Below are 22326 nucleotides of genomic sequence, written 5' to 3' on the forward strand. Positions count from 1 at the left end.
CTATGAACCCACTCCAGGGCACACAACAACAACATAGAAAAACCAAAAAAAAAAAAACAAACCCGGTGCCGTCGAGTGGATTCCGAATCATAGCAACCCTACACAGATTCTGAAACTCACTAACATCTCTGACTTAAGCAGGTCCTGGCCCAGGACTTAAGGAGACAGTGTAGTAAAGAAGGGTCCGTGCATGAGGAGATGGGTCAGGGCAAAGTCCCAGCCCCCGGGCAAGCACGCAGGTCCGATGGCGGTGTGAGGGGTGGGGTGGCCTCGTGTTGGGGATTGCCCGTTCTCCCTCTGACAACCTGCATCAGCTCTTTCCGCCTGGACACACATGACGTAACCCATTTCTCACTCCAATTGGGTCTCCGATTTCTGGAGCAGCCAATCACCGTCACCGTGGTTCCGGGTCATAGGGTCCTTTCCGCCTAGCGGGGATGCAGTTCTCCCTAGAACCCCAGTACCGGGGTCATGGCGCCCCGGACCCTCCTCCTGCTGCTCTCGGGGGCCCTGGCCCTGACCCAGGCCCGGGCGGGTGAGTGCGGGGTCGGGGGCGGGGGAACGGCTTCTGCGGAGGTAGGAGCTAGGGGACCGCTCGGCGGGGACGCAGGAACCTTGGGGAAGCCGCGTCCTGACCCCCCCTGCCCTCACCCCCCCTCCTCTCCCACCCCACATCCCGGCGCTTCTCTTCCCCCCGGCCCTTCTGGGTCCACGAGCCTCTCCTTCCTTCTCCGTTCTCATTGACCCTGGACCTGGGCGCCGCGCGGAGAGGGGTCGGTGGTCTCAGCCGCTCCCCGCCCCCAGGCTCCCACTCCCTGAGGTATTTTCACACCGCTGTGTCCCGGCCCGGCCTCGGGGAGCCCCGCTTCATCGCCGTCGGCTATGTGGACGACACTCAGTTCGGAAAGTTTGACAGCGACGCCCCGAATCCGAGGGCAGAGCCGCGGGCGCCGTGGGCTGAGCAGGAGGGGCCGGAGCATTGGGAAGAGCTGACGCGGAGAGCCAAGTACATCTCACTGACTTCCCGAGTGCGCCTGCAGTCTCTGCGCGACTACTACAACCACAGCGACGCCGGTGAGTAACGCCGGGCCCGGGTCGCAAGTCAAGGGTCGCGTCGCCCCGAGTCTCCGGGTCGAAACTTTACCCGGAAGCCGCGGGACCTGCCCGGGAAGATCCGGTTTCGTTTTCTGTTTAGAACCATTTGGGTTTTGACCAATCGGCGCCCGTCTGGGGGCGGAGGTGGGACTGACGTCGGGGGCGGGGCGGGGCTGGCGGCGGGGGCGGGGCTGATGGCGGGGGCGGGGCTGATGGCGGGGGCGGGATCAGGGTCTCACACATTCCAGAGGATGTTTGGCTGTGAAGTGGACTCCAAGGGACTCTTTCTCCGTGGGCGCTATCAGTATGCCTATGATGGAGCCGATTACATCTCCCTGAACGAGGACCTGCGCTCCTGGACGGCAGCGGACACGGTCGCTCAGATCACCCAGCGCCAGTGGATAGAGGCCGCTGTATCCGGGCATAAGAAGGCCTTTCTGGAGGGCTTGTGTGTGGAATGGCTCCGCAGATACCTGGAGAATGGGAAGGAGTCTCTGCAGCGCGCAGGTACCAGAATTGTGGCGCCTCCCCGAACTCAATTTGAGTTGGGACCTTTCAAAAGGAAAATGGAAAAAGAAAATGGAATAGATGCCAAAATACCGTCCCACCCGCCCCCCCACCGCCACCGTGGGTGTGGAGAGTGCGGTGTTAATCCAGATTTCCAGATCCTGTATCAGAGAGTGACTGTATAGGGTCGCTATGAGTCGGAATCGACTCGAGGGCAGTGGGTTTGGGGTTTTTTTGAGGGAGGGGCGGTACCAGAGAGCGACTTGCCCAGAGGAGTTCTCCTGTCAAAGACAGTTAAGGGATTCACTCACTATGGGGGTAGGATAGTAGGGGAGGTAATTCCTGACTGATCAGAAACTCCCTTTGATTCTGGAATTGACCTTGAGAACCACCAGGAACTTCTTCGCTGAAGTCTTATTCTCTGCCCCATACTCGATGAGTTTGGAGGTCTGATTCCAGCTTTTCTGAGTTGCTCAGCCTCCACTCAAGCCAGAACTAGAAATCCCTGTTCTCAGACACCTGGAGCCTCCTACTCTGGGCTGCCTCACCCTGATTCTAGAACTTTCCAAGGAATAAGAGATTATCCCAGATCCCTGGTCCAGGCTGGTTTTGCACTCCTTCCACTATCTCAATTGTCCTGTCCATTCTCAGGATGGTCACATGAGCACTGCTCAGGTAACCCATGGGAGGTGATGGAAAGTTCCTGAATTTTCTGACTCATCTCCTCAGACCCCCCCAAAACACATGTGACCCACCACCTCATCTCTGAACATGAGGCCACGCTGAGGTGCTGGGCCCTGGGCTTCTACCCTGCGGAGATCACCCTGACCTGGCAGCGAAATGGGGAGGACCAGACCCAGGACATGGAGCTTGTGGAGACCAGACCTACGGGGGATGGGACCTTCCAGAAGTGGGCGGCCATAGTGGTGCCCTCTGGACAGGAGCAGAGATACACGTGCCATGTGCAGCATGAGGGGCTGCCCAAGCCTCTCACCTTGAGATGGGGTAAGCGGGGGAAACAAGGATGTGGCCTCTTCTCAGGGAAAGCAGGGGTCCTTGTGGGCACAGAAACAGAGTCACAGCCCCTCACTTTCCCTTCCCTTTCCAGAGTCCCATTCTCAGTACCCCACCATCATCATGGGAGTCATTGCTGGCCTGATTCTCCTTATGGTCATTGTAGCTGTGGTGGCTGGAGCTGTGATCTGGAGGAAGAAGCAGTCAGGTAGAGATAGGGGTGGGGCCTGAATTTTCTTGTCCCACTACAGTGTCTCAAGCCCCAGGTAGGAGTTTGCTTGCCTTCTGCTTCTACTGTGAAGCACCATTCACACACTGGCGCATACCCAGTCTGGGGCCTTCTGTGCTAACACTTACTCTTTCATAAAGCACGTGTGAACACAAAGACAGATTTTTTTCACCTTGATTCTGGTGATGGGGACCTGATTGCCACGGTTGCAGGTCAGAGGGGAAGGTCCCTGCTGAGGACAGAGCGCTAGGAGTGTGATGGGTCCAGTCCTTGCACATCTGTTCTATTCTTGCTTCCTGATCCTGTCCTGGATCTCCAGTCACGGTTCAGAGGTCCATGAATAGCCAAATCTTCTAGAACCTTATGGTTCTGCCTCCTTCTGGTCTCTCAAAGGACATTTTCTTTCCACAGGTAGAAAAGGAGGGAATTATGCTCAGGCTGGAAGTAATTATGGAGGGGTGTGATCCCTGAGACCCTTGGGATAATATAGATGGGACCCTGTGGGGAGCCCCATCCCATAATTCCTCTTTTAGTCTCACCTCCTCCTGTGGCCTCTGAGCAGATCCTGTTTTTGGTTTCTGCAGGCAGCAACAGTGCCCAGGGCTGTGATGTGTCTCTCATGGCTTCTAAAGGTGAGCCCCTTGGGTCCTGACATGGGGGAGGGGTTGGAGCAGTGGGAACACAACTTGGCTATGGGTATTCTTTGTATTTGGACATTTTGAGCATGTGCTGGGCTATTCAGTATATCAACACTTAACAGCGACTGACCCAAATTTGTTCGTGATTACTTTCTTCTGTAGCATGAGAGAGCTGCCTTGTGTGGGACTGAGTGATAACAAGATTTGTTCACCCCCCTCCCACTTTGCAACTTCAAGAACACCTGACTTCTCTTTCTGAAGTCTGAATGTGTCTGCGTTTCTGTCAGCATAAGATGAGGACATAGGAGACTAACCCCACCCACCGAATAGGACCCCCTCCCTACACTGACCTGTGTCTATTCGCTGATCAACATTTCTATTCCATCATGACAGGGCTGGGAGGTCCCCATCCCTGTTGTAACTTCCTGTTGCTCTGAGAGGCAGTGTCTCACTTCCCTTTTGAAAATGAGAGTCTGGATATTAATTTGTTTTTTCAAAATCTTGCAATGAAGCGTGGTTAATGGATTAACTAAAGGAGAGGAAACTTCTGAAAAATTAAGAGAGGCAATAAATGAGGTCTTGCTAACCTTCCAGAATTCTGTGTTTGCTGTGTTGAGTCTGTTGCAGGCGGAACACGAGAAGGCCATGGAGTAGCTGAGCGTGCATGGAGCCTGTGCCCAGTTGGTGCTCAGTACTTTGTGGGTTTTGACATGGTTACCTCTTGCCTGGGTCATCTTCACTGCCCTGTTGTCCTTGTCCCATTAGTAGAACCTTGTCCCACCAGGACCTGTGATCACAGGGACTCAGACATCAGCTGGGCCTTGTCCTGTCTTCAGGACCCTGGACAGCTAAGACTTTGTATGGCTGGTCAGCCTAGACTCAGGCCTGGCCTGGCCCTCAGCCATCATCATTGTGTGGTTATTTTTGTGTCTTGGTTGTTGTAGAGGATTATGGCTGTTCTTGTGCACGAGTTCTTGTTCTTGGCCCCATCTTCCTCTGGGTATCGCCATCTCTGACAGTACCAGGAGTTGTTTTCCTGTCATTATCCCCAAAAGGCCCAGCCCCTGCACACAGGAGTCTCTGTGGTATCAAGAAATGAATTTTCAGACTACTTTAACTCTTTGTTTCCTTCTAGGACTGTTCTGGATTATTCTTTCCATTTTCCCCCAATCTCTTTTTAAAGAACCAGATTCTGGAATTACCAGAGAGGAGGGATTTGATAGTTTCTCATCTTGATAAATTCCTGTTGTGTTTTCATCCTCTGTTCACCTACCCTCTCTCCCTTCTCTTAGCTCTGGAATCTTAGTGCTGGCTCCTTCCAAACTGATGGCTATCTAAAGCACACACTCATTTACATTCACAGTTGATTGGAAAATAGGGCCCATAAGCCTAGAATTGTTCCTTTCTGAAGATGGAAATGAACCTGTGTGCTGTAGTGAGCAGAGGGGTGGACGAGGAAAGGAGGGAGGAGAGCAGTGCTTGTGAAAAAAGTCCAGGAGGCGTTAATGTCAGTGTGAGTGGATGTCGTGCCGTAGCTGCCACAAAAAAAGCATTTGTTCTGAGGTTAACGTTGATGAAGACACTGGTTTCAGAATAGGGAGGTGCTCTACACTACAGAATCATTCATTCTACTGATATTTGTTGAGTGCTGGCTATGTAAACCAAAAAATATGTAACACATTATTTTTGCTTCTGGGTAATCTAAGTGAACTAAAAACAAAAAAAATTCTCAGCCTTGTGGACATATGTTCTAGTGCGGAGAGACAAGCTATCGATTATGAGCATAGAAATAAGGAAAATGTTTACATTAGAAGGCAGTAAGTGCAGTGGGGAAGGGAACCCAGAGTGTGGGTGTGTGGGAAGAGGGAAGACGGCTGCTATACTCGGGTGATCAGCGTGAGCCTCCTTAAGAAGGTGACCTTTGAGGGAAAATTTGAAGGATATGACGGAATTAGCCATGAGGATGTCTGGGGAAGTTCTTTCCATGCTGCGGGACTATTCAGTGCAGACGCACTAGGGCAGGAGGGTGTCTGTGTTCTGGGAGCAGCAAGGAGGCCAATATGGCAGCAGCAGAATCATTGAGATGAAGTCAGAGGTACAACCAGGCCATTTAGGCCTTGAGGATATTGGAAGAATTTTTATCTTTTCTTCGGGTGAGATGAGTTACAAGACAGTTTTGAGCAAAAGAGAGGTATGGTACAACTTCTCTTTTAAAAAAGAATCACTCTGGCTGCTGTGCTGAGAATAGAGTTGAGAGGGGCAAGCAAGGCAATAAGGAAACTGAGAAATTTGAGTAGTATTCCAACTACAGATATTGGTGGCTTCAACCTAGGTGTCAGCAGTGGAAATGGTGGAACATGATGGGATTCTTGATACATGTTGAAAGTGAACTTGAAGGACTTGCTGATGGATTGCGTTTGGAATATAAGAGAAAGAGAGGAGTCAAGGAGGACGTCAAAAGGTGGTTCTGATGTCCAGAAAAATAGGGAAGACCCTGGAAGGAGACTTTTTTGGGGGGGTGGGACATCACAGGCTATCTCAGTTTCAGAATCTGAAAGAGACATAGAAGTGAGATTATCAAGAATAACCAAACACACACACACACACACAAAACCACAGCCCTCAATTTGATTACAGCTTATAGTAACCATTACATATACATTCAACAATGCAATCAAAAAGCTAGATAATCTGACTACACACAGACACACATACACACAGTCACAAAAACAAACTCCAACTATATGATGTCTATAGCAAACAGACTTATATTCAAAAGTACAAATAGATTGAAAGTAAAAGAATGGAAAATAATATATTATGCAAACAGCAACCACAAGAAGGTCCTAGTGGCTACATTAATATCAGACAAAATAGATTCTAAAATAAAAAATCTTACTAGAGTTAAAGAGGGGCATTTTATAATGATAAAGGAGTCAATTCATCAGAAAGATGTAAGAATTATAAATGTATTTGCACCTAATTATAGAACATCAAAATACAATAAAGCAAAAACATAAACATGAAGGAAGAAATCAACAATACAACAATAATAGCTGAAGACTTAAATATGCCATTTTCAATGGCTAGAATAACTGACAGAATATCAACAAAGTCTCATTGTTGATCAAGGTTAGATGACTTGAACAACCCTATAAACCAACTATACATAAGGGATGTCTGTGGAACACTGCACAAAATAACAGCAGAATATGCATTCTTCTCAAGTGCACATGGAACATTCTCCAGAATAGAAGATATGCTATGCCATAAAACATGCCCTTATAAATTTAAAAGAATAGAAATAATATAATGTTCTCCAACCACAACGTGATGTAATTATAAATAACTAACAGAAAGAAATTTGGGAAATTTACATATATGTGGAAATTAGACTACACACTCTTAAATAACCAATGGGTCAAAGATGAAGTCAAAACAAATTAGCAAATACTGTGACATAAATGAAAATGGAGATACAGCATACCAAAACTTACGGGATTCTATTAAAGTAGAGCTTTTAGGAAAATTTGTATATATAAATGCCTACATTAAAAGATAAGAAAGATGTCAAATTCATAACCTAATCACTACTTTAAGACATTGGGAAAAAAAGAGCAAACCGAACCTAAAGAAAGCAGAAGGAAGGAATGATAAAAATGAGAGTTGAAATTCATGAAATAGAGCACAGAAAGAGTACAGAAAATAAAACAAAATTTGGATCTTTGAAAAGATTTTTTTTTTAATTGACAGAACTTCAGCCAGACTCACCAAGGGAAAAAGAAAAATTACTAAAATCTGGAATGAAAGAAGGGACATTACCTTAGAAATAAAACAGATTATAAGGGAATACTATGAGGTCTTTAAAGTGGTAAAAAGGAAAGATGTCACTTTGAGGACGAAGGTGTGCCTGACCCAAGACATATTTTCAGCAGACTCATATGCATATGAAAGCTGGACAATGAATAAGGAAGACTGAAAAGGAATGCCTTTGAATTATGGTGTTGGTGAAGAATATTGATATACCATGAACTGCCAGAAGTATGCACAGATTTGTCTTGGAAGAAGTACAGCCAAAATGTTCCTCAGAAGTGAAGGTGGTGAGACTTGGAAATGTTATCAGGAGGTACCAGTCCATGGAGAAGAACATCACGCTTGGTAAAGTAGATGGTCAGCAAAAGAGAGGTAAACCCTCAACAAGATGGATTGACACAGTGGATTAAATGATGGGCTCAAGCATAGAAACAATTGTGAGGATGACATAGGACCAGGCAGTGTTTCATTCTGTTGTACATAGGGTGTCTGTGAGTTAGAATTGACTTGACGGCACCTAACAACAACAAGAACACTATGAACAATTACATGTCAACAAATTAGATAGCCTAGAATAAACAAATTCCTATGAAGACCTAAACTACTGAATCAGACTCAGGAGTAAACAGAAAATCTGAGTAGAACTATAACTAGTAAGGAAAATGAATTAATTTAAAAAAAAAAAAAGAAAAGAAATTTCCCACAAGTAATAAGCCAGGCTCAGAGGACTTCACTAGTGAATACAATCACACATTAAAATAATACCAATTCTTCACAAAGTAGTCCCAAAAATAGAAGAGTGGGTAATGCTTCTCAACTCATTCTATTAGGCTGGTATTATTTTGATATAAAAACCAGAGAAAACATCACAAGGAAAGAAAATCCTCAACAAAATGCTAGCAAACCAAATTCATCAATGTAGAAAAATAATTTACACTATGACTAAGTGGGATTTATCCCAGGAATGTAAGGTTAGTTTAACATCCACAAATCAATTAATGTGATACATCATATCAATAGAATAAAAAACAAAAATCACATGATCATCTCAATAGATGTAGAAATAGCATTTGACACCATCTAGCACCCTTCATGATTAAAACACTCAACAAACCCGGAATAGAGGAGAACTCCCTCACCACAATAAAGGGCATCTATGAAAAACTCACGTATACCATTAGACTCAATAGTGAATGATTAAATGCTTTCTTTGTAAGTTCAGGAACAAGACAAAAATGTCTTCTCTGATCATTTCTATTCAATATTGTACTGGAGGTTCTAGCAAAAGAAATTAGGCAAGACAATGAAATAAACAGCATTCATATTGGAAAGGAAGAGTAATATATTAATCTCCATTTGCAGATGACATGATCTTATATACAGAAAATCCCAAGGAATCCACTAAAAAGAAAATAAATCCAGCAATTTTGCAGGATAAAATATCAGTATATTTAAAAACTATTGTATTTCTGTACACTTGCAATAAACAATCTTGAAATGATATTAAGAAAACAATTGTATTTACAGTAGCATCACAAAAGAATAAAGTAGAAATAAATTTGACAAAAGTGCAAAACCTATACCACAAAAACTTCAAGTACAAAGTCTGTAGATGGAAATGAAGAAAAACTTAGGTAAGACATCAATACTCTTAGATCAGAAGGCTGAATATTATTATGATGCAATGCTCCCCAAATTGATGTACATATTCAGTGCAATCTCCAGTAAAATCCCAGCAAGGTTCTTCGCAGAAATTGACAATTTGATCTTTAAAATCCCAAAGAAGTTCAAAGGATACAAAATGGCAAACTCTTGGGAAAGAAGAACAAAGTTTGAGGACTGACACTTTCTGATTAGAAAACTTGCTAAAAAGTTATAATAAGCAAGACAGTGTAATAGTGGCATAAGGGCAAACATATACCTCAGTGAAATAGGATTGATAGTCCATAAATTAACCCTCAGATTTACAGTCATTTGTATTTCAACAAGAATGCCAAGACAATTCAGTGGGGGAAAGAATAGTCTTTGCAACAAATAATTACAGGAAAACTGGATATCCATGTGGAAAAGAATTGAGTAGGACCTTTACAGAATTATCTTAAAATGGAACAAAGATCTAAATGTAAAAGCTAAAACTATAAAATTGTTAGAAGAAAACATAGGCATAAATCTTCATAGCCTTGGATTAGGCAGTGGTTTCTTAGATATGACACCAAAAGCACTATTAATAAGAGAGAAAAAAGATATATTGGACTTGCCGAAATTTAAAAAAAAAAAATGCATCAAAGTATGCCATCAAAAAACTCAACATACAGCTCCCAGACTGGGAGAAAATATTTGAAAATCACATAACTAATAAGCCCCACATGTCCGTCAGTTTGTTGTACTGTGGGGGCATGCATGTTATTGCGATGCTGACAGCTATGCTACCAGTATTCAAATACCAGCAGGGTCAGTCGTGGTGGACAGGTTTCAGCTGAGCTTACAGACTAAGACAGACCAGGAGGAAGGGCCCGGTGTTCTACATCTGAAAAGAATTAGCCAGTGAAAACCTTATGAATAGAAGTGGAATATTGTGTTATATAGTGCCAGAAGGTGAGCCCCTCAGGTTGGAAGGCATTCAAAAGACTACTGGGGAAGAGCCGCCTCCTCAAAGTAGAGGATAATAATGTGGATGGAGTCAAGTTTTTGGGACCTTCATTTTCTGATGTGGCATGACTCAAAATAAAAGACAGCTGCAAACATCCTTTAATAATCAGGACATGGAATGTAGGAAGTATGAATCTAGGAAAATTTGAAATAGTCAAAAATGAAATGGAACCGATAAACATTGATATCTCAGGCATTAGTGAGCTGACATGGTCTAGTACTGGCCATTTTAAATCAGACAGTCATATGGCCTACTATGCCAGGAATGACAACTTGAAGAGAAATGGCGTGGCATTCATTGTCAAAAAGAATGGTTCAAGATATATTCTGAAGCACAGTACTATCTGTGATTGGATAATCTCCATAGGCTTACAAGGAACACCAGTTAATACGACCATTGTTCAAATTTACGCACCAACCACTAAAGCCAAAGAAGAAGAAATTGAAGATTTTTACCAACTTCTACAGTCTGAAATTGATCAAACATGCAATCAGGATGCACTGATAATTAGTCGTACCTGGAATGCGAAGGTTGGAAACAAAGAAGAAGAATCGGTAGTTGGAAAATATAGCCTTGGAGATAGAAACAATGCCAGAGATCACATGATAGAATTTTGCAAGACCAACGGCTTCTTCATTGCAAATATCTTTCTTCAACAACGTAAACGGTGACTGTACACATGGACCTCACCAGATGGATACACAGGAATCAAATTGGCTACATCTGTGGAAAGAGATGATGGAAAAGCTCAATATCATCAGTCAGAACAAGGCCAGGGACCAACTGTGGAACAGACCATCAATTGCTCATATGCAAGGTCAAGTCAAAACTGAAGAAAATTAGAACAAGTCCCTGAGGGCCAAAGTATGACCCTGAGTATATCCTACCTGAATTTAGAGACCATCTCAAGAATAGATTTGATGCGTTCAACACTAATGACCGAAGACCAGACGAGTTGTGGAATGACATCAAGGACATCATACATGAAGAAACAAAGAGGTCATTAAAAAGACAGAATAGAAAAAGACCAAAATGGATGTCAGAAGAGACTCTGAAACTTGCTCTTGAACATCAGGTAGCTAAAGCAAAAGGAAGAAATGATGAAGTAAAAGAGCTGAACAGAAGATTTCAAGGGTGGCTGGAGAAGTAAAGTATTATGATGACATGTGCAAAGGCCTGGAGATAGAAAACCAAAAGTGAGGAACATGCTCAGCGTTTCTCAAGCTGAAAGAACTGAAGAAAAAATTCAAGCCTAGAGTTGCAATGTTGAAGGATTCTATGGGAAATATACTAAATGATGCAAGAAGAATCAAAAGAAGATGGAAGGAATATACACAGTCTCTGTACCAAAAAGAATTGGTCTATGTTCGACCATTTCAGGAGGTAGCGTGTGATCGAGAACTGAGGGTACTAAAGGAAGGAATCCAAGCTGAAGGCATTAGCAAAAAACAAGGCTCCAGCAATTGACAGAGTACCAACTGAGATGTCTCAACAAACAGATGCAGCGCTGGAAGTGTTCACTTGTCTATGCCAAGAAATTTGGAAGACAGCTACCTGGCTAACCGACTGGAGGAGATCCACATTTTTGCCTATTCCCAAGAAAGGTGATCTAACCAAATGCGGAAATTATCGCACAGTTTTATTAATATCACATGCAAGTAAAATTTTGCAAGATCATTCAAAAGTGGCTGCAGCAGTATGTATATTGACGGGGAGCTGCCAGAAATTCAAGCCAGATTCAGAAGAGGGCATGGGACCAGGGATATCATTGCTGATATCAGATGGGTATTGGCTGAAAGCAGAGAATGCCAGAAAGATATTTACCTGTGTTTTATTGACTATGCAAAGGCACTTAAGTGTGTGGGTCATAACAAATTATGCATAACAATGGGAAGAATGGGAATCCCAGAACACTTAATCGTGTCATGAAGAACATATACATAGATAAAGAGGCAGTCGTTAGAACAGAACAAGGGGATACTGCGTGATTTAAAGTCAGGAAAGGTGTGCGTCAAGGTTGTATTCTTTCACCATCCCTATTCAATCTATATGTTGAGCAAATCTGAGAAGCTGGACTGTATGAAGAAGAACGGGGCATCAGGATTGGAGGAAGACTCATTAACAACCTGCATTATGCAGATGACGCAACCTTGCTTGCTGAAAGTGAAGAGGACTTGAACCACTTACTGATGAAGATCAAAGACCACAGCCTTCAGTGTGGATTATACGTCAACATAAAACAAAAATCCTCACAACAGGATCAATAAGCAACATCACGATAAACAGAGAAAAGATTGAAGTTGTCAAGGATTTCATTTTACTTGGATCCACAATCAGCACCCATGGAAGCAGCAGTAAAGAAATCAAAAGATGCATTGCATTTGGCAAATCTCCTACAAAAGACCTCTTTAAATTAGCGAAAAGCAAAAATGTCACCTTGAAGAGTAAGGTGTGCCTGACCCAAGTCATGGTGTTTTCAGTCGCCTCATATGCGTGCAAATCTGAACGATGAATGACGAAGACCGAAGAAGAATTGATGCCTTTGAATTGTGGTGTTGGTGGAGAATATTAAATATACCGTGGACTGCCAAAAGAACAAACAAATCTGTCTTGGAAGAAGTAGAGCCAGAAAGCCCTTTAGAAATGAGAATGACGAGACTTAGTCTCACATACTTTGGACATGTTGTCCGGAGGGATCAGTCCCTGGAGAAGGCCATCATGTTTGGTGAAGTGGAGGGTAAGCCAAGAATAGAAAGACCCTCAGTGAGATGGATTGACACAGTGGCTGAAACAATGGGCTCGAGCATAACAACGGTCATGAAGATGATGCAGGATCTGGCAGTGTTTCATTCTGTTGTACATAGGGTAGCTATGAGTCAGAACCAACTCGATGGCACCTAACAACAACAACATGGTAACTGCTATAGCCTAGACAGCCTGCAACAATAGAAGCAACAAACAGTAATCTAGGAAATATTTATTTCTACAAGATGAGGCTTGCAAGCATAACATGGTTTTCCTGTGTGATAGTTAGGGAGCCCTGATGGGTTTGTTTTGTTTTTTGGTGTCATATTTGGAAAACCAGAGTTTCCCCACGTAACTTAATGGAAAGGCACCTGCAATGAATTATTTATGTAACTCTCATTTGCATACCATCATACCACAGATTGGTGGTACCACTGTGCCAGTAGCCTCATTGGCAGATTGTATTGCCAGATTTTATTTCTCAAAATCCATTTTTCTAACCAAAAATTTAAAAACATTCAATTACTAAGTATGCATTGTAATGCTGAAAGCACATGCCATCAAAAAAAGAAAATTAAGGAGAAAAAATTTAGTAACAAATTGTGGGACTATGCAAATGAGGTGCTTGTGGCCCACCATGAAGACTGGATAGATTACTAATAATGTAAATAAGGTACATGGCACCCTTGTGGGGGTGGGACCATACAAATATGGTGTGTGTGAGGGGATTGGTAATTTTTGCCATCCCACCAGGCTTAAAATGAGCCATGTCAGAGGAGTGAAGGAAAGATCTCACCACAACCAAGAAAGAAGATCCAGGATCCCTGTGCTGAGAAGCTCCTGGAGCCAGGAGACTGAGAGACAGAGCTGTAACACCAAAGATGGTGAGAAGCAGTGACAGAGAAACACTGGCAGCAGAGGCAGGGGATTCTGAGCGTTCCTGAATCTGAATTATAACCTGTTACTTCAGTAATAAACCCAGAAATTGAGAGTATTGCTTGTGAGTTCTGTGTGGCCATTGCAATGAGTTATCCAACTCAGCAGAGAAGTAGAGGGTGCCATGGGAGAGACGGCTGGCATCAGAATCAGCACAAAGGTTGGAGGGTGGAGGCACATCTGACCTCTGCCTCATAAGAATCAGCTTATTGAACTTGATTCTCCCTCCTCCTTGTGAAGCTAGAGGAGTTCAGATGCCCCCATCACACTGTTTTTACAGAAACTAATGCAGCCCTGCTTCCGATGCTCCTTCCAACAGTTCTGCTGATCTCCAAGCTGCTCCAGGGATTGTCCTTTCCTTTTCTTGGAAGAAAACAGATCTAGCTCCTTTAGCCTGTTTCCTGTCTGTAGAATTTCTGTAGGCAGACAGCGTTCTTTCTTTCTTCCTCTGTCCCCTTCAGTCTAAGCTAATGGGTTTTCTGTTGTGGTTGTTGGTTAGATCCATCAGTTGCAGGCTTGATCTCTTTAACAAAAGATTCTGTAGCCATATTCTTGGTGAAAATTCTAAAGCATGTGTCTTTAGTTTGTACAACAGAATTTTCTAAATATTTAAATTTTGTTTTCATTTTTCAAGTTCATTTTTAAATCCATCTCTTTTCTTTTACATTTTCCTATAAAAGCAAAGAGAAACAATGTGGCCCCTTTAAAATCTTGCTTAGAAATCTCATCAGTCAGATACTCAAATTCACCACTTACAAGTTCTACCTTCCACCAAACATTTGAAATAATTCAGACAAGGTCTTTGCCACTGCATAAAAAACATTACCCTTCCTTCACTGTCCACTCCCATGTTGATCATTTTCTTTTAAAGCCTAACCAGAAGCACATTTAACATCCACTATTTTTTTTTATTTCTAGCAACATTCTGTTGCTGGCGCAATATGTATTCTTTAAGACAGTAGAGACTTTCTGTAGCTCTCCTCACGTCCTTCTGAGCCCTCACCAGATTGCCTTTAACATCCGTAATTCTACCAACAGTCACTTAAAGGCAATCAAGGCATTTACTATTAGGCACCTTAAAGCTCTTCCAGCCTCTATCCATTACCCAATTACAAAACCACTTAAAATTTTAGGTGTCTTCTTAGAGCAGTACCACACTCTTCCAGTACCAAATTCTGTCCTAGTTATCTAATGCTGCTATAACAGAAACACCACAAGTGGATGGCTTTAAGAAACATAAATTTATTCTCTTACAGTTTAGGAGGCTAGAACTCTGAATTCAGGGTGCCAGCTCTAAGAGAAGGGTTTCTCTCTCTGTCAACTCTGAGGAAAAGTCCTTGTCTCTTTTACCTTCTGCTCCTGGGCAATCTTATGTGCCTTGGCATCTCTTTTCCCCTATCTCTGCCCTTTTGCTTGCTTGTTTAATCTCTTATATCTCAAAAGAGACACACTCCAGACACACCCTGCACTAATCCTGTCACTTTAACATAGTAAAGACAACCCATTCCCGTATGGAATTATAACTACAGGCATAGAAGTTAGGACATACAACACATATTTGGGGGGGACATACTATAGTCCATAACAACTACCAAACCCAGACCTCCTCCTGACATCCAGGAGGTGGAACTACTTGTCCCAGACCAGGTAACATCATTTGGACCATACTCTGGGGACAATCAGATCCCCTACTGCTGGTCGCAGATAAGCTCTGACTCCATCCCCTGATGTGTTGCTGTTCCCCTTCTTTCCCTGAGAAGGCCCTACTGTTGTCAGCATTGATTGGTATATCCTGCTGCATGTGGGCAGATAACACATGTTGTACAGATAGCCAGGGACACACACACATAATGCCATTCTATTGACTAAACAGATTGAGCAAATAAAATTCTCTCCTTCTCTATTCTGGCTTTCCTCCATGAAATGGACAGACTGGCTGTGAATCAACTTTGCAATTGTAGTTTGTGTCCTTATAGGATTCTGGATCTTGAAGATGCCTTGTCCCCAAACTCAGGCATTACAAAATAATATACAACTTAGATTATAAAGCAACATGGAGTGAGAGGATGGATTGTTATAGAAATGAGCCAAAGTCAGCCTCTACGTATTAGTCTCAGGTTGTTTATCTTTTCATAGCAGATGGGCACCATTAGCCCGAAAAGCTTAATGGCACCAAACTCAAACTTTTACACATTTAGTTCGTTGAAAAATTTGGTAAAACTTTTAAGTTTGATCCATCTCTTTCCTCTCACATTTTACTAGAAGCAGCAAGGAGAAACCGTGGGGCAAAATGAGCATATTTTTAGTAACTTAGAGCTAGCCTCTTTTACCAAGCCAGAAAACAAATCCGTTGCTGAGTCCATTCCAACTCATAGCAACCCTATAGGACTGAGTAGAAATGCTCTGTAGGGCTTCCAAGGAGCAGCTGGTTAGATTTCATCTGCAGCCTTTTTGGTTAGCAGCCAAAAGATTAACCACTGTGCCACCAGGGCTCCTGCCTGTTTTGCATACCCCATGAAACTGCACCCCACATCTTCTAACCTTAGATAAGATAAAACCCTGTAGGTGCTGCTGCTCTTCAGAGCTCTCGCACCCAGAGACTCCCCCAACCCCCCTTGCTGCAGAGGAACATGGCCTAGGCAGCTGTCAGCTCCCTACCTTTTCTCTCATCTCCCCTGGGAGTGCCTTTTTCCTCTTCTCCTTTTGGTGGATTCCTGTGCCACTGAGTCTGGAGGACCTCCTGCTGTGGGACGCCATCCCCTGTGTGCAGCTATCAACGCATCTGACCCAATAAATAGTGTGTTGTGCAGTATTGCTGTTTCATGGTCATATCTTTTCCCTCAATCAGCCCCGAACTACCTCAAATTCACTATATACGTACAAGGCAAAATTATGAGGGAGACGAAACTCAGAGTTATCCAAAGAAAGTAGTGTAGAGAACGAGAAGAACTGAGAAGATGCACAAAGAAAGACAGAGCCATCAATGAGAGAGGGAGAGACCCACTTACAGTGCAGTTGGTGTAATAGGACAGTGCAGTTTTTAGGGTTATGTTTTATTTTAGCAAAAAAAAAAAAAAAAAACTAATAGTGACTTAAATAGAAGATGGAGTTCTGGGTGGCACAAATGATCAAGCACTTGAATACCACCGGAAAGGTTGGCAGTTTGAACCCATTCAGAGGCACCTTGGAAGTCAGGCCTGGTGATTTGCTTCCAAGAGGTCACAACTTTGAAAACACTTATGGATCAGTTCTACTCTGCACACACGGGGTTGCTGTGAGTCGAAATCTACTCGATTGCAACTAACAACAACAAATAAGAGAAAAGCTTATTCCACTCTCACATGAACACTTTCTGAGTAAGTGATCCAGGGCCAGTAGGGAGAATCTGCCCTGTGATACCAATGTCCCAGGATCTTCCTAGTGCCCACTTACTGATCACTAGGACGTGGTCCTCATACAAATGGTTCATGACAGCACTACACCCATCACCTCTCCACTCCAGCAAATAGGAAGGACCAAAGCTAAGGAGAATTTCACTCCCTTTACTTAAAGGACACTAATTGGAAATTGCACAAACCATTTACTGTAACATCCTTTTGTCCAGAACTTAGTCACAGAACTTATACCTAGCTGCAAGGGAAGAGGCTGGGAAAAATATTCTTTATTTTGGGTACTCAGGAACGTGGAGCAATGAGAGCTGTCATTTTACTGCGGGGAGTGAGGAGAGGCATGTGCATCAATATCGTCACTTTGGGTAATATTTTGACATTTCCTAATAGAATTGAACATGTGCATGCTCTATGGCTCCCAGGTATACACCCTAAAGAAACTCTGGTATACATTCCCTAGGAATCATATGCAAGAATGTTTATAGCAGTGTTGTTTAAATTGCTTGGAGACAACTCAAATGTCCATCAACAATAGGATGGATAGATGTGTGATGGAATACTATATATCAAGAGGGGGCAGTGGTGGTTCAGTGGTAGAATTCCCACTTTCCGTGCAGGAGACCCTGTTTGATTCCAGGTTGAGGTACCTCAAGCACAGCCACCACTCATCTGTCAGTGGAGGCTTGTGGGTTGCTATCATGCTGAACAGGTTTCAGTGGAGCTTCAGACTAAGATAGGATAGGAAAAAAAGCCTGGTGATCTGCTTCCAAAAATCAGTTAATAATGGTTCGATCCCTTTTTCCATGGGTTTGCCAGGAGTCAGTCTCCTCTTGTCTTTTCCCAACCTGCTTTGTGAGTCTTACAGAGCAACAGAAAAGGATAACACAGATCCTGTTCCCATTGATGCAGGCCTTGAGGCACCACTGAGAGAGCTCTTTTTAACTCACCAATGAAGCATTCAGGGTGTCGTCAACCAACATACTCAGGCTTTTGGGAACTTTTGAATTATTCTGGGCCTTACAGATGGGAGTCTGGATTGTCTTCCTGCTGTTTCAGGGCTGTGACACTTCCCTAGACCATAACAAGTGAAGGGGAATAGGTTGGAGAAAGTGCAGGAAAAAAATAACAGGGAATTGGAAAGGCCAGCAAAGGAGTATATTGGGGTTCTGGAGGGGGACATCCTCCCACATTTGCAAGAAGGCAAGAGGACAGATTGAAGGCTGGGGGATGGAAAAAATGGGCCATCATATATTCCTTCGGGAAAGGAGTTTTCTGAGGCTCCTGGGAGAAGGATGTGGTAAAAATGTTAGGAAATTTGTATGCAGGAATGAAATCAGCAGTTAAGAGGAGGAAGGATGAGAAAGAAGTGAAGATGCAAGGGCTAGGGTGCAGACATAGAATCCTAACACTCAGAGGGAGGATGGAGAAGAGAATACAGCCCATGGTGACTGGTGGGAGGAGAGGTGGGTGGTCTCAGGGGAAAAGGAGGCAGTGGGAGGAATGGTACACAGAGAAGGGCCTCCTTGGGCTCAGGTTAAGGACACTCAGTCAGATAGCCCAGGCCCGGGGTGTGGGAGTGTGTCCAGTGTTGAGTGGGAACCCTAGGCAGTGCACACCTGGACCCTCATCCCAAGACCCCATGCTAGCCAGGGATGTTGTCTTAATCATGTAGTGCTGCTGTAACAGAAATACCAGAGTGGATGGCTTTAACAAAAAAAAAATTTATTTCTTCACAGTCTAGTAAGGTGAAAGTCCAAATTCAGGGCATCGTCTCCAGGGAAAGGCTTTCTCTCTCTGTCAGCCTTCTCATCAATTTCCCCCTCAGACTAGTAGCTTCTCCACGCAGGGACATTTGGTCCAAAGGATGTGCTCTGCTCCCAGCACTGCTTTCTTGGTGGATTGAGTTCCCCCCTCTCTGCTTCCTTCCTTTTCCTTTTTATCTCTTGAGGGATAAAAGGTGGTGCAGGCCACACCCCAGAGAAACTCCCTTTATATTGAATCAGAGATATGACCTGGGTAAGGGTGTTGTTACAGTCCCACCCTAATCCTCTTTAACATAAAATTGCAATCACAGAATGGGGGACAGCCACATAATAGTGGGAATCATGGCTTAACCGAGTTGACACACACTTTTTGGGGACACAATTCAATCCATGACAGATGTATAAGGACCTTCTGCCCTTTGTGACAGCAAAGGCGGGACTCAGAGGGCTCCGGGAACCCAACAGTGGGAGCTGGGTTATTGGGATTTGCTGGCTAATTTGCCAAGGAATCTAAAGACTCTGCCCCATCACAGCAAGCAAGACCATGGTGACAAGGGACAGAGGCAGAGCCCGGGGCCACAGGTCATGAAGACTTTGCCCTGGTTTCAAATATAAAGTTTCTCAAGTTCCAGCACCTTTCTTGAAGAATGTGAGCAGAGATCCAATGCTGGGAATCTATTGGGTCAGTTCAGCATTAGTTACATTTTCTCCTTCTAAAGTGAGACCACAGTGAGGACTGCTCAGCCAACACACTGGGAAGGAAAGGGAAAGGATCTTCCTCTGGGATGGAGCATTGGCGTCTCTAGTTGATTTACTTCAAAATATTGGTGATGACAACTGTGGCACTCCTTATTTTTTAAATTTGACTAAATATAGCAAAAATTAATCTTAATCCATAGAAATAGAGTTTTATCTTGGAAAGACCACATTCTCCAGCCTCCCTTGAGCCTAACTATTGCTGTGTGATTAAGTTCTGGCCAATAAAATGAAGCAGATGTGAAGTTGTTGGTTTTGTCCTTAACGGAAGAGGTCTTTTCCTCCTTCCCTGCTTTCTCTACTCTGCTTGTGGACCATGGACATGGCATTTAGCTATCTTAATCATGATAATGGGGGCAACACCTCAGGTACAGTGGAGAAGGAACATAACAGGAACCTAAAAAAAAAAAAATCCTGTTCCTGTCGCGTTGACCCTATACGACAGAGTGGAACTGCCCTGTATAGTTTCCAAGGAGCACCTGGTAGGTTCAAACTGCCAACCTTTTGTTTATAGTTGTTAAGCTATACCTCTTAACAACTGTGCCACCAGGGTTTCCAATAAAAACCACCAGGGTTTCCAATAAAAACCACCAGGGTTTCCAATAGGAACCTAAAAACCCACTTGCCTAGAAAACCTCATATACAGAGCCATCCTAACAGCCCAGGATGGCCAGCTGTACTGTCATGTGAGACACATGTAAGCGTCTATCCTGTTCAGGCTGCTATTATTTGGATTTCTGCAGTATACAACTGAATTAATACCTAACAAACACACGTAGAGAGAATAGGATTCCCCAGGAGTGTGTGGATGTGGAGAAGAACAGAGATGTATGTACGCCGTTCACCATTGTGTGCTGCCTGGGGAGGAGGAGCCAAGATGGCGGACTAGGCAGACGCTACCTCGGATCCCTCTTACAACAAAGACACGGAAAACAAGTGAATCGATCACATACATAACAATCTACGAAACCTGAACAACAAACACAGATTTAGAGACGGAGAACGAACTAATACGGGGAAGCAGCGATTGTTTTCAGAGCCTGGAGCCAGCGTACCAGTCAGGCAGCTTCATTAACATCCGAATAACCTGAGCCAGAGGGAGAACTCTGATAGGGATCTGACTGCATTTTTTTTTTTAGCGGATTTTCTGGAAAAACTAGTTTCCCAGTGATGGCTCGGAGACAACAATCCATATCAAACCACTTAAAGAAGCAGACCATGACAGCTTCTCCAACCCCCCAAACAAAAGAATCAAAATCTTTCCCCAATGAAGATACAATCCTGGAATTATCAGATACTGAATATAAAAAACTAATTTACAGAATGCTTAAAGATATCACAAATGAAATTAGGATAACTGCAGAAAAAGCCAAGGAACACACCGATAAAACTGTTGAAGAACTCAAAAAGATTATTCAAGAACATAGTGGAAAAATTAATAAGTTGCAAGAATCCATAGAGAGACAGCATGTAGAAATCCAAAAGATTAACAATAAAATTACAGAATTAGACAACGCAATAGGAAGTCAGAGGAGCAGACTCGAGCAATTAGAATGCAGACTGGGACATCTGGAGGACCAGGGAATCAACACCAACATAGCTGAAAAAAAATCAGATAAAAGAATTAAAAAAAATGAGGAAACCCTAAGAATCATGTGGGACTCTATCAAGAAGGATAACCTGCAGGTGATTGGAGTCCCAGAACAGGGAGAGGGGACAGAAAACACAGAGAAAATAGCTGAAGAACTCCTGACACAAAACTTCCCTGACATCATGAAAGATGAAAGGATATCTATCCAAGATGCTCATCGAACCCCATTTAAGATTGATCCAAAAAGAAAAACACCAAGACATATTATCATCAAACTCACCAAAACCAAAGATAAACAGAAAATTTTAAAAGCAGCAAGGGAGAAAAGAAAGGTTTCCTTCAAGGGAGAATCAATAAGAATAAGTTCAGACTACTCAGCAGAAACCATGCAGGCAAGAAGGGAATGGGATGACATATACAGAGCACTGAAGGAGAAAAACTGCCAGCCAAGGATCATATATCCAGCAAAACTCTCTCTGAAATATGAAGGCGAAATTAAGATATTTACAGATAAACATAAGTTTAGAGAATTTGCAAAAACCAAACCAAAGCTACAAGAAATACTAAAGGATATTGTTTGGTCAGAGAACCAATAATATCAGATATCAGCACAACACAAGGTCACAAAACAGAACGTCCTGATATCAACTCAAATAGGGAAATCACAAAAACAAACAAATTAAGATTAATTAAAAAAAAAATACACATAACAGAGAATCATGGAAGTCAATAGGTAAAAGATCACAATAATCAAAAAGAGGGACTAAATATAGGAGGCATTGAACTACCATATGGAGAGTGATACAAGGCGATACAGAACAATACAAGTTAGGTTTTTACTTAGAAAAATAGGGGTAAATAATAAGGTAACCACAAAAAGGTATAACAACTCTATAACTCAAGATAAAAGCCAAGAAAAACATAACGACTCAACTAACATAAAGTCAAACACTATGAAAATGAGGATCTCACAATTTACTAAGAAAAACGCCTCAGCACAAAAAAGTATGTGGAAAAATGAAATTGTCAACAACACACATAAAAAGGCATCAAAATGACAGCACTAAAAACTTATTTATCTATAATTACCCTGAATGTAAATGGACTAAATGCACCAATAAAGAGACAGAGAGTCACAGACTGGATAAAGAAACACGATCCATCTATATGCTGCCTACAAGAGACACACCTTAGACTTAG

At 43.1% G+C, this 22326-nt stretch overlaps 1 protein-coding gene across 6 annotated transcripts in view; it reads left to right on the top strand.

Moving 5' to 3' along the window:
• Positions 1–404: 404 nt before the first annotated feature.
• The window catches only part of LOC100659102 (class I histocompatibility antigen, Gogo-C*0203 alpha chain-like), a 28659-nt gene continuing 6737 nt past the window's right edge, over positions 405–22326 (top strand). Inside the window, exons 1-7 of one of the 6 annotated variants that reach the window (XM_064282716.1) lie at positions 405–535; positions 805–1074; positions 1327–1602; positions 2332–2607; positions 2711–2824; positions 3430–3477; positions 7237–8042. In XM_064282716.1, the coding sequence (XP_064138786.1) occupies positions 472–535; positions 805–1074; positions 1327–1602; positions 2332–2607; positions 2711–2824; positions 3430–3477; positions 7237–7310 (1122 nt within the window). In that variant the 5' untranslated portion in view covers positions 405–471 and the 3' untranslated portion in view covers positions 7311–8042. The other 5 variants (XM_064282734.1, XM_064282725.1, XM_064282729.1 and 2 more) reach the window with 5 other exon arrangements.

The sequence above is a fragment of the Loxodonta africana genome, chromosome 1 (assembly GCF_030014295.1).
Source record: "Loxodonta africana isolate mLoxAfr1 chromosome 1, mLoxAfr1.hap2, whole genome shotgun sequence".
NCBI classification, from domain to species: domain Eukaryota; kingdom Metazoa; phylum Chordata; class Mammalia; order Proboscidea; family Elephantidae; genus Loxodonta; species Loxodonta africana.